Source organism: Entelurus aequoreus, linkage group LG11 (assembly GCF_033978785.1).
Source record: "Entelurus aequoreus isolate RoL-2023_Sb linkage group LG11, RoL_Eaeq_v1.1, whole genome shotgun sequence".
In the NCBI taxonomy this organism is placed as follows: domain Eukaryota; kingdom Metazoa; phylum Chordata; class Actinopteri; order Syngnathiformes; family Syngnathidae; genus Entelurus; species Entelurus aequoreus.
This window is the reverse complement of record NC_084741.1, coordinates 17,928,489-17,942,089: the sequence shown is the minus strand read 5'-3', so window position 1 is coordinate 17,942,089 and position 13,601 is coordinate 17,928,489. Positions and strand designations below refer to the sequence as shown.

The following is a 13,601-nucleotide window of genomic DNA, read 5'->3' as shown; positions in this document are numbered from 1 at the left end:
TTAGCCGCACCGGACTATAAGCCATAGATATATAGGTTGTGAAATGAGTTATGTACACAGAAATATTCTGTAAATGTTTATTAGCATACCTTAATCGTTTCCAAACGGTGTCTGTAACAAGGCAGTAAAACGGCTGATCAAACAAAACAGAAGTCATCGTCACGGACCCACTAGCAGACTAAATAACTCCACGGTGACGTTTTTGGGGAAATTACAAAACTGAACTATTACAAAAACAATGGCATTGTAAGCTAATAATACTAACGCAGACACTTGTAAACGTGCTAGCATATTAGCTATTAACAACTAGCTTGATTACAGTACGATAGCACGTACACACATGCGTGAAAACACTTCTACACACATCACACATGGGACGGTTTAGTAAGTAGGAATTGTTTTGGTTATATTGTAAAACTTACAAACATTGCATTGAGTGATGAATGAAGACTTCATACGAGTAGAGACGCTATGGACGGCTAGAAGACGAAAGCTCTAAAAGGAAGTGCACTGCGACACAGGCAGTGAGTCTACTTGTTTTTTTATGATTTGCATTATGCGAAGAAAAACCTAGAAATTAGCCGCAGGGTTCAAAGGGTAGGAAAAAAATAGCGGCTCATAGTCCAGAATTTACGGTATTTTACTTTTACACACTGTGGGGTGGGGGGGGCGTGACCTGCGGACCTGCCAGACCGGCTTCGAGATCAGCGACGGGTACGTAGGTGACACAGCTGAGAGTGTTTGTCTGATCAACCGGTCGCTCTATTAACGGCAGCAGTCGTGAAGGAGAGGGGGAGTTGTTGGGGCGGTATAGCTCGGTTGGTAGAGTGGCCGTGCCAGCAACTTAAGGGTTCCAGGTTCGATCCCCGCTTCCGCCATCCTAGTCACTGCCGTTGTGTCCTTGGGCAAGACACTTTACCCACCTGCTCCCAGTGCCACCCACACTGGTTTAAATGTAACTTAGATATTGGGTTTCACTATGTAAAGCGCTTTGAGTCACTAGAGAAAAGCGCTATATAAATATAATTCACTTCACTTCACTTGATGGTGGAACGAGAGTGAGAGCGAGACGGACAGAAATGACTGAAAAAGAACACAAAGAACATTTATCGCAAAATAAATTGTTGTTCACGAAGATGAGCGAGGCTGTCATGTCCGTTATTGGTGGTCCAAGGAACCTGGCGGAGCGAGACCTCCACAATTTGCCAATTGTGGAGGTCTCGCTCCTCCGACAGTCATCTACGCACCTGTCGCTGATCTCGAAGCCGGTCCTGGCACACCCCGCTTCGCTGCAGGTCCGCAAGCCACGCCCCTCCACACACACATCCACACATGTGATTATATTGATGTTTATTAGGCCGAGTGTTGGCAAAGAGAAGCTTCTGGATGATCCCATGTTTCAAATGATTCAAAATGTCGGTATTTACCCTCGCTCACTGGTCGTCTCCGCCCCCAGGTGTCCCGGGGGTCAGGTGACTGTGACGGAGGAGTCGGGCGAGCAGCGCTGCGTGCCGTCGCCCTGTGGCCCCGCCTCCTGCCGCAACGGCGCCGTCTGCCAGGCGCTTTCACCGGAGAGCTACCGGTGCCGCTGCCTGGAGGGCTTCCGGGGTCAGCGCTGCGAGCTGGGCCAGGTCAGAGGTCACCGCCTGGCCGCCCTCAGCCCCAGCTCCATCTTGGCCATCAGCATGTGTCTGCTCGTCTTCTTCGGTGAGTCCCATCGACTCAACGTGTCGATACGCCCCCTAGTGGTTCAAGGCTTAGTTACTTACTTCTTAAAGGGGAACTGCACTTTTTCTGGAAGTCTGCCTATCATTCCTAATCCTTAACCTCTAAAGGCCTTAGTGGCCACATGCGTGGACAGCACCTTTTTAGCTCTTATTTCCAAAATTGTGTACACTACTGAATTGGGGTCTTATGGCCACTTATGTGGACACTTATACTGCCATCTGGTGGTGTCAGAAGAGTATAACATACAATGGAATTTGGAGGGGGAAAAAAGTGTAAAAATAAGAATTAGCATGTCACTACAGATGAAGTACACGTTTGTGTACTTATGGACTAAGTACATCATATCAAAAGATGATTTTTAGTTTTTATTCTAATTAGGGTCCATTAAGACCAAATAGCAAAGAGAAATATAAAAAAGCATCTAAACAAACAGCTTGAATGAGACAATAACACGTATGTTTTTCCTTTTGTATGCATTCTAAATCGTAAATAAACACTAGCAAAAGTCAGCTAACAATGGAGACAATGGTAGTCGCTCTATTCCGCCTATAAAGCGTTCTAAAAAACATCCAAGCATTTCCATAAAGGTTTTATTTACACGCTCTAAGTTAATATGTAATGTAGTAACATTCATAATAACATGTCATATTTACGTATTTTAAGTTCAAGTTAAAGTACCAATGATTGTCTCACACACACACAAGGTGTGGAGAAATGTGTCCTCTGCATTTGACCCATCCCCTTGTTCACCCCCTGGGAGGTGAGGGGAGCAGTGAGCAGCAGCGGTGCCACGCCCGGGAATCATTTTTGGTGATTTAACCCCCAATTCCAACCCTTGATGCTGAGTGCCAAGCAGGGAGGTAATGGGTCCCATTTTTATAGTCTTTGGTATGACTCGGCCGGGGTTTGAACTCACAACCTACCGATCTCAGGGCGGACACTCTAACCACTAGGCCACTGAGTAGGTGGTTTTGATCATTTTAAGCGTTTAAGTGGCCTTTTAATTTCACAAACGCATCACAACGTTCGCTTTCCTCTTCAACACCAACAGCACTAATCATAGCAGACTTCATGAGAGACAACAAAGACTACTTTAGGACAAATGATGATCCAGAAACGTATATTTTGTAACCTGAATATAAGGAGGATGATCTACAAGTTTTAGAAGCTGTGTGCTAATCAGATGCAGCTTTAAGTGAAACACTAAGCATCATGTAGCAGTATTGCTAAGTGCTAAACAAGAAATACAAACTATCAACATAAAAAACCCATCACTTACTGTACAATGTCTGCTCTCACTGGGATGCCGACGGACGGGATGTTTATATCTTGCAGTTTAGATGAAGTTTTAAATATAATCCTCAGGCAAGTAAAAAAGAAAAAGGTGCGGAAAACTTGCAATCAAAGTTGCCAAAGTTGACCAACTTCTCTGTTTATGTCCACAAGCTTCTACTATCCAGGTGAGAGACATGATTTATAATTTAGAATGAACTTTCACCAACTCAGAGGCGATGCAGCAGCTCAGTGTGTCAATATAGCAGCATAAACTAGTTAGGTAGCGCTCTGTGATCACGGCGCCACTAAAAATAGTCTGTCTGCGTTAGCCATTATAATAATAATATACAATAATACTTGGTTAATATTCTGGTCACAACACATTTGCCTAAATGGAGTATTGTTGGATGGGTTTTTTTCCCAAGGGTTTTATGTTAGCCTCCTCTTACTTGCCATATTTTACGACTTAGACATTTAAAAAAAAAGAAAAACATATGTGTTCTTGTCTTACATAGGGTTGGGAATGATAGGAAACATTTTCATGGAATTGTTTATTCCACCATGCGTACACACACACGCACGCACACACACACACACACACACACACACACACACACACACACACACACACACACACACACACACACACACACACACACACTGTAACATCGGCAATCGCCTCAAAAGACCTTTTGTCCCAAGCCACAGATCAATACGATCTCCATTAGCTACGATCATGCATTGCTCTAGTGTGTGTGTGTGTGTGTGTGTGTGTGTGTGTGTGTGTGTGTGTGTGTGTGTGTGTGTGTGTGTGTGTGTGTGTGTGTGTGTGTGTGTGTGTGTGTGTGTGTGTGTGTGTGTGTGTGTGTGTGTGTGTGTGTAAAAATTCTGTGCAAAATTTTGAATTAATTAATAAAAAATTAATTATGATTCTTTTAGCAAGATGGGGGTTTTTTAAAATTCAGCTTAAATTCAGCTTAAATTAATTGTGTAAAAATTCAGTGTAAAAGAATTCGGTGCAAAAAAACATCCAGTGCAAATATTGGACTTAATTAATAAAAAAAATAATTATGAATTTTTGAGCAAAATGGGTGTATTTAAAAAATTATCTTATTAAAATAAAGTGTTTTAAAATTAACTGTGTAAAAATTCAGTGCAAAAAAAATCCAGCCTATAAAAAATCAGTGCAAAAATTCGAATTAATTAATGAAAAATTAATTATGAATTTTTGAGCAAAATGGGTGTATTAAAAAAATTTTTTTATTAAAACACAGTGTTTTAAAATGAATTGTGTAAAAATTCAGTGTAAAAGAATTCAGTGCAAAAAAAATCCAGCCTGTAAAAATTCAGTGCAAAAATGAGAATTAATCAATAAAAAAATTAATTATGAATTTTTGAGCAAAATGGGTGTATTTCAAAATTAAACTTATTAAAGTACACTGTTTTAAAATTGATTGTGTAAAAACTCAGTGCAAAAAAAATCCAGCCTATAAAAATTCATTGCAAAAATTGGAATTAATTAATTAAAGATTTATTATGAATTTTGGAGCAAAATGGGTGTATTCAAAAAAATTGTTTATTAAAACACAGTGTTTTAAAATTAATTGTGTAAAAATTCAATGTAAAAGAATTCAGTGCCAAAAAAATCCAGCCTATAAAAATTCAGTGCAAAAATTGGAATTAATTAATTAAAAATTAATTATGAATTTTTGAACAAAATGGATGTATTAAAAAAAATGGTTTACTAAAATACAGTGTTTTAAAATTAATTGTGTAAAAATTCAGTGTAAAAGAATTCGGTGCAAAAAAAATCCAGCCTATAAAGATTCAGTGCAAAAATTGGAATTAATTAATAAAAAATGTATTATGAATTTTTGAGCAAAATGGATGTATTTGAAAAATAATCTTATTTTAATACAGTGTTTTGAAATTGATTGTGTAAAAATTCAGTGTAAAAGAATATAGTGCAAAAAAAATCCAGCCTATAAAAATTCAGTGCAAAAATTTTAATTTATTTTTTTTATTTTTTTTATTATGAATTTTGGAGCAAAATAGGTGTATTTAAAAATGTATCTTATTAAAATACAGTGTTTTAAAATTGATTGTGTAAAAATTCAGTGTAAAAGAATTCAGTGCCAAAAAAATCCAGCCTATAAAAATGCAGTGCAAAAATTGGATTTAATTAATTAAAAAAAGAATTATGAATTTTTGAGCAAAATGGGTGTATTCAAAAAAATGTTTAATTAAAATACAGTGTTTTAAAATTAATTGTGTAAAATTTCAGTGTAAAAGAATTCAGTGCAAAAAAAAATCCAGCCTATAAAAATTCAGTTCAGAAATTGGAATTAATTAATTAAAAATTAATTATGAATTTTGGAGCAAAATGGGTATATTTAAAAAAAATCTCTTTGGCCAATTTTTTTAAATGTATATGGAGACATACTGTGATAACTTGAAGTAAATAATGAAGATTAAAAAACAATTACAAACAAAACCGTCAGTCTACCCCAGGGCAGCTGTGGCTACGAAAGTAGTTCACCACCACCAGGTGTGAATGAATGATGGGTTTTTAATATGTAAAGCGACTTTGGGTACTTAGAAAAGCGCTATATAAATCCCAGGTATTATTATTATTAAAACATTAAAAAAAAACGTGTGTGTGTGTGTGTGTGTGTGTGTGTGTGTGTGTGTGTGTGTGTGTGTGTGTGTGTGTGTGTGTGTGTGTGTGTGTGTGTGTGTGTGTGTGTGTCTGATTTCATGTTTGAACGTCCGCTGGTGGCGTTTGAACCGAGAAGTGAAGAGTGTTTGCGTGTCGTCGCCTCCGTGAGAGTCCAGCACTTTTGTGTCCGTTGTTTGTCTTCATGAAAGCAACGCGTGCTAAAGTGCTGAGTCAGCGGCTGCAAATCGCTCCGCGTAGCATCTTTAACGAGCTGCCGCTTCAGGAAGGAAGTCAAACGCGTCCCGGCGGCCATTAACACAGCTTGTTTGTCCTCTCTCTGTGTGTGTGTGTGTGTGTGTGTGTGTGTGTGTGTGTGTGTGTGTGTGTGTGTGTGTGTGTGTGTGTGTGTGTGTGTGTGTGTGTGTGTGTGTGTGTGTGTGTGTGTGTGTGTGTGTGTGTGTGTGTGTGTATGTGTGTGTGTGTGTGTGTGTGTGTGCAGCGGTGCTGGTGGCGGTGACGGTGTGGAACCAGAAAGGCAGCCGTAACAAGTTCCGCAAGCGAGGCGTTTACCACATCCCGGCCGAACACGAGAGCTGGGAGGACATCCGAGAGAACATCCTCAACTACAACGAGGAGGGCGGCGGCGAGCAGGACCAGGTGACGCCTCCGTGTGCGCCGCTCACTTGGGCCCCCAGCGGCCTGACCTTTGCCCTCTGCTTCCAGAACGTCTACGACATCACGGAGCTGAAGCGCCCGCTGTGCTCCAGCCTGTCGCAGTCGTCGTCGTGCACCACGGCGCCGCTCATCAAGTCCTCGCCGGGCTCGCAGGAGGAGGTGCGCCCGTCCAGCTCGTCCTGCAGCTCCGGCGCCCCCTACCTCAGCATCCCGCACCATCACCATCACTACCACCACTATCACCACGCGCACCAGCAGCAGCAGCAGCACGGCGGCAGGGAGGCGGAGTCTAACGAGCCCACGCCGCGCTCCCACGTGGACTTTAAGAGCTACGTGGCGCGCATCCTCTGGGAGGCGGACAACGACGGCGACGCCCTCCCGCCGGACGCCTTCCGCGTGTGGTGCGTGGAAGGCTCGGGGACGCCGGCGGGAAGCCTCAGCTCGCTGGGCGGCGGCGACGAGGACGACGACGACGAGGGAGGGGGGGCGGCGCACGAGCGGCTGTCACGCTGGGGGCCCAAGTTCAAGACGCTGAGCGAGATGTACGACCGCCCCCAGCTGGCGCTCACGCACGGCGAGGCGCTGGCCTACATGCACACCGGCGCCCATCGTCAGCACCACTAGGGGGCGCAAAAGACGAGCGTTGACACCAGTAAGAGACAAACTTTGCTGGAACCTTCTGGAAGGTTTCTTCTCAGCTGCCTTAATGTACTTGCAAGCGTTGACGCCGTTCCTCCGCCGACCACACGGTGGCGCCACCTTAGCGTCTGCACACTATGGAGGTTCATTTGTCTTTATTATGAAACCTTTTTTTGACTCTCACTAAACTTTTTGTGTGAATTTTTGTGAACAAAATGTATTTACATCAAATTATAATTACAAATTAGTTAAAAATACATTTAATACATTCTAAGAGAATAAATAAATTATATAATATCATAAATACATTTTAAGAATTAATTAATTAAAAATTAATTTTACATTTTTGAGCAAAAAAAAAATTCAGCTTATTAAAATACAGTGTTTTAAAATTAATTGTGTCACAATTCAGTGTAAAAGAATTCAGTGCAAAATTATTTCAGCCTATAAAAGTTTGGTGAAAAAATTGGAATAATGAATTAAAAATTTATTATGATTTTTTTTTTTAGCAAAATGGTCAGATTATTAAAATACCGTGTTTTAAAATTAAATGTGTCAAAATTCAGTGTAAAATAATTCAGTGCAAAAAAAATCCAGCCTATAAAAATTCAGTGCAAAAATTAGAATTAATTGATTAAAAATTAATTATGAATTTTTGAGCAAAATGGGTGTATTCAAAAAAATGGTTTATTGAAATACAGTGTTTTAAAATTAATTGTGTCAAAATTCAGTGTAAAAGAATTCAGTGCAAAAGAATTTCAGTGCAAAAATTTGAATTAATTGAAAAATAAATTATGGTTTTTTGAGCAAAATGGTCAGTTTATTAAAATACTGTGTTCTAAAATTAACTGTGTAAAAATTAATTGCAAAAAAAATCCAGCCTATAAAAAATCAGTGCAAATCAGTGTAAAAAGTGAATTATGAATTTTTGAGCAAAATGGGTGTGTTTAAAAATGGAGCTTATTAACATACAGTGTTTTAAAATTAATTGTGTAAAAATTCAGTGTAAAAGAATTCAGTGGGGAAAAAAATCCAGCCTATAAGAATTCAGTGCAAAAATTGGAATTAATTAATAAAAAATGTATTAGTAATTTTTGAGCAAAATGGGTGTATTCAAAAAATGTGTTTATTAAAATACAGTGTTTTAAAATTAATTGTGTAAAAATTTAGTGTAAAAGAATTGTGTGCAAAAAAAATCCAACCTATAAAAATTCTGTGCAAAAATTGGAATTAATTCATTAAAAATTAATTATGAATTTTTGAGCAATATGAGTGTATTTAAAAAAATCTGTTTATTAACATGCAGTGTTTTAAAATTAATTGGGTAAAAATTCTGCATAAAATAATTCAGTGCAAAAAAAAATGCAGCCTATAAAACTTCAGTGCAAAAATTGGAATGAATTAATTATGACTTTTTGAGCCAAATGGTTGTTTAAAATTTCAGCGTATTAACATACAGTGTTTTAAAATTAATCGTGTAAAAATTGAACGTAAAAGAATTCAGTTCCAAACAAAATCCAGCCTATAAAAATTCACTGCAAAAATGGGAATTAATTAATACAAAATTAATTATGAATTTTTGAGCAAAATGGGTGCATTTAAAAAATCGGTTTATTAAAAAAAACAGTGTTTTAAAATAAATTGTGTAAAGATTCAGTGTATAAAAATTCTGTGCAAAAATTTGAATTAATTAATTAAAAATGAATTATGAATTTTTGAGCAAAATGGGTGTATTTAAAAATTCAGTTTATTAAAATATAGTGTTTTAAAATTAATTTTGTAAGAATTCAGTGCAAAAAAAATCCAGCCTATAAAAATTCAGTGCAAAAAATTGGAATGAATTAATTAAAAAATAATTGTGATTTTTTTTTTTCTAGCAAAAATTCAGAGCCAAAACATGTGTTGTTTCTAAACTCAAGACTCCATTCTGGTAAATTAAGACTGAGGCAATGGATCCTGTCTCAGAACCAGCCAGTGAGGTGCTTCAGTCTGAAAATACCGGGCGTGGTTCTTGAGTTTTAAAGCAACAAATATTTATGCAATATTTTTTCTACACTGATTTTTTTTAATCAGATTTTTTTATCCACTCATTTTTTTGCAGTGACTTTTTATACACAAATTTTTTTCTTACACTAAATTTTATTCAATAAAATTGTCAGCATAATTTGATGTAAAAAAAAATAAATCTGTTCACAAAATTCAAACGCTAAAATGAAAAAGTTTTCATAATAAAAACGCAAAATGACCTCAGAAATATGTTTGGAATATTCCACTGGAACATTTTCATAGATCAAAACAAAAAATAAGAGAAAAATGATCAATGCAAATCCTAAATCCATGGAGGTGTGCATTGAGATCTTCTCCTGGGGGATCTCTTCTGCCAGACCTGGACCAGGGCATCACTTCAGTCCTGGACAGTCCAAGGAGACTCCACCTCCTAAAGTCCTTCATTTGGATCCCGGTCTCGTGGGCGGACCAGCCAGTCCACTGGTGTCTCTATCATGCAGGAACTGCTCACGGCAGAGGAAGCTTTGTCACGCGTCACAAGGAACACGACAGCGGAACATGTGAGCGTACCTGGTCTGGCCCAAAGTGGTCATGGAGGACAGAAGGTTCTTCCCCGATCATGAGCACAAATGTTGGTCAGGCCCTCGGACCTCCTTCGTGGACTCTTTCTTTGAGCACCGTCCTGAACTGTAGAAAAAAGTGACTACACTGTAAAAAAAAAAATTGAATTAATTAATTGTGAATTTTTGAGCAAAATGGGTGTTTTTAAAAATTAATCTTATTAAAAAACAGTGTTTTAAAATTAATTGTGTAAAAATTCAGTGTAAAATAATTCAGTCTAAAAAAAAATGCAGCCTATAAAACAAAAAAAATGTGTTATTAATTTTTGAGCAAAATGGGTGTAAGTAAAAATTCAGTTTATTAAAATACAGTGTTTTAAAATTAATTGTGTAACGATTCCGTGTAAAAGAATTCAGTGCAAAAAAATCCAGCCATAAAACTTTAGTGCAAAAATTGGAATTAATTAATTATGAATTTTTGAGCAAAATGGGTGTTTTTAAAAATTCAGCTTATTAAAAAACAGTGTTTTAGAATTAATTGTGTAAAAATTCAGTGTAAAATAATTCAGTGCAAAAAAAAATGCAGCCTATAAAACTTCAGTGCAAAAAGTGGAATGAATTAATTATGAATTTTTGAGCTAAAAGGGTGTTTAAAATGTCAGCGTGTTAACATACAGTGTTTTAAAATTAATTGTGCCTATTTAAATTTGCCTATAAAAATTCAGTGCAAAAATTGGAATTAATGAATAAAAAAATGTGTTATTAATTTTTAAGCAAAATGGGTGTATTTAAAAATTCAGTTTATTAAAATACAGTGTTTTAAAATTAATTGTGTAACGATTCCGTGTAAAAGAATTCAGTGCAAAAAAATCCAGCCATAAAACTTTTGTGCAAAAATTGGAATTAATTAATTATGAATTTTTGAGCAAAATGGGTGTTTTTAAAAATTCAGCTTATTAAAAAACAGTGTTTTAAAATTAATTGTGTAAAAATTCAGTGTAAAATAATTCAGTGCAAAAAAAAAATGCAGCCTACAAAACTTCAGTGCAAAAATTGGAATTAATTAATTATGAATTTTTGAGCAACAAGAATGTTTAAAATTTCAGCGTATTAACATACAGTGTTTTAAAATTAATTGTGCCTATTTAAATTTGCCTATAAAAATTCAGTGCAAAAATTGGAATTAATGAATAAAAAATGTGTTATTAATTTTTGAGCAAAATGGGTTTTTTTTTAAATTCAGTTTATTAAAATACAGTGTTTTAAAATTAACTGTGTAAAGACTCCGTGTAAAACAATTCAGTGCAAAAAAATCCAGCCATAAAACTTTAGTGCAAAAATTTGAATTAATTAATTATGAATTTTTGAGCAAAATGCGTGTTTTTAAAAATTCAGCTCATTAAAAAACAGTGTTTTAAAATTAATTGTGTAAAAATTCACTGTAAAATAATTCAGTGCAAAAAAAAATGCAGCCTACAAAACTTCAGTGCAAAAATTGGAATTAATTAATTATGAATTTTTGAGCAACAAGGATGTTTAAAATTTCAGCATATTAACATACAGTGTTTTAAAATTAATTGTGCCTATTTAAATTTGCCTATAAAAATTCAGTGCAAAAATTGGAATTAATGAATAAAAAATGTGTTATTAATTTTTGAGCAAAATGGGTGTATTTAAAAATTCAGTTTATTAAAATACAGTGTTTTAAAATTAATTGTGTAAAGATTCCGTGTAAAAGAATTCAGTGCAAAAAAATCCAGCCATAAAACTTTAGTGCAAAAATTGGAATTAATTAATTATGAATTTTTGAGCAAAATGGGTGTTTTTAAAAATTCAGCTTATTAAAAAACAGTGTTTTAAAATTAATTGTGTAAAAATTCACTGTAAAATAATTCAGTGCAAAAAAAAAAATGCAGCCTATAAAACTTCAGTGCAAAAATTGGAATGAATTAATTATGAATTTCTGAGCTAAAAGGGTGTTTAAAATTTCAGCGTATTAACATACAGTGTTTTAAAATTAATTGTACACTGTAAAAAAAATAAAATACAAAATTGTATAGCAGCTAATTATGTAAATGTATTAATAATCACCTCCATAAGAACAAACTGCATCTCATTGTATCTAAAGCGGGCGTGTCCAAAGTGTGACCCGGGGGCCAATTTTCACTTTCATTTTCACTTTTAAATTTGGATTATTTACATATTATTTACTATTTTGAATTCAATTAACTTAAAAAATAAATTCAACCGGCGGCTAGAGTGGATAGTGCGCACCCCCTTATTTGTCACGTTTCATGTGTCGGGTGAACCGTGACGAATGGTGTCCACGTCTTACTGTTGTCTCCCCAACTGTACAAAAGCATCCTTCAATTCTCGGCGGACGAAAAAAAAAGTTTGGACACCCTTGCTCGAAAGCAACATTATCGCTGGAACGCGACGCTAAACATGTTACACAACATTTCAGTGGCGCCGTTTCTACATACAGCTACAATATTATCCATCTATTGTCCTCCGCTTATCCAAGGTCGGGTGGCGGGGGCAGCAGCCTAAGCAGAGAGGCTACGAAAGTAAAACAACGGAAAAACCAAAATATGAGCAATAAATAATACATATTTTTTAATTGTATTATTTTCTTTGTTTTTGTTAATGTTTACAAAGTCGGGGAATCATTTTCCTGGACACGGACGGACTGTGAGGGCAAAAAGCAAAGTATTTAAAAGAATAGAAGATAGTAGTTTTTTATGTATTTTAGGTATTGACTTTGTTTTGATCCAACAATTGTGTGTGATAAAAGAAAATATGGAAGTAGTTGAAATATTGTGACACGGTCAATAACTAAAATACATAGAAAATGTTACAGTGGATACAGGGGATCGGTATCTGTATCGGCCAATCTCACTCATATATTATAAAAGCATTTATAAAAAATATCCATAAAAATAACATTGGGACTATTTTAAATTTACAGTAAAAAAAAACTGTATTGTGACGACTGAGCTGACAGTTTTTTTACTGTTAAATCAAATTTTTTATTTTTTTTTTACAGTCGAGTCACTTTTCCGTCCCGGCACAAAGCAGCAGGTGGTGTTCCTACTGCCAGGTAGTTGTCCTCACAAGCCCCGCCCCCTTTTACGTCATCCCCCCCGCAGCCTGTCTCCTGCTTTCTCCTCCGCAGGAAAGGTTCTTGCCACAGCACACGCTGCCGCCGCTGCTACTACCTCCCAAAACGCTGAGTCGGCAGGAATCCCCCAAGACCAGATCAGAGTGTTGCTCCCTGACCTAACTTGGACTTCCTTTGGAATCCAAAACCTGGACTTTGTTGCTCCCCCGGCAGGTTACTTTACTCCGAGCTATGCAGCGTGTTTTGTCTTGGACTCCTTTTTGGCTTCTTTGTTCACTTTAAAAGTCACGTGATAGCGTGTAAATAAGAACATTTTATAACGACCTGACACAGAAAATTCCTTTTGTATATGAATTTCAATAAAAATGACTTTTCCCTGAAAATCCCTTGCATAAGCTGCTTATTTGTTCTAATCATAACAGTTGGGACAAATTAATAAATGATTGAGCGTCATGTAAAATTTTAAAACATAATTCTTTGTAGCCCCTTCCCATGCCGTTTTTAATAAGAATTTGGCAAATCATGAATAAGAATATGGCACATCAATAAGAATATGACAAATCATGAGTAAGAATATGGCAAATCATTAATAAAACAATGGAAAATAATGAATAAGAATATGGCAAATTATTAGTAATAATATGACAAATCATTAGTAAGAATAGGGCAAATTATTTTTAAGAATATGGCAAATCATTAGTAGGAATTAATGATAAATTAATTTATCATTAATAACATAATGGCAAATTATTAGTAAGAATATGGCAAATTATAAAGAATAATATGGCAAATCATAAATAAGAATAAGGCAAATTATTAATAAAATAATACCAAATCATTAATACTATATGGCAAATCATGAGACAGAATATGGCAAATCATTAATAAGAATATGGCAAATTATTAATAAAATAATAGAAAATAATTAATAAGAATA

General features: G+C 35.9%; 1 protein-coding gene across 1 annotated transcript in view; it reads left to right on the top strand.

Annotated features, from left to right (window-relative positions):
• Window positions 1-13,038, top strand: part of si:dkey-22o22.2 (neural-cadherin) — a 367,974-nt gene extending 354,936 nt beyond the window's left edge. Inside the window, exons 35-37 of the mRNA XM_062062641.1 lie at window positions 1,457-1,707; window positions 6,162-6,319; window positions 6,386-13,038. Coding sequence (XP_061918625.1) covers window positions 1,457-1,707; window positions 6,162-6,319; window positions 6,386-6,961 — 985 coding nt within the window. The 3' untranslated portion in view covers window positions 6,962-13,038. The remainder of the gene's footprint in view (window positions 1-1,456; window positions 1,708-6,161; window positions 6,320-6,385) is intronic.
• Window positions 13,039-13,601: the final 563 nt, after the last annotated feature.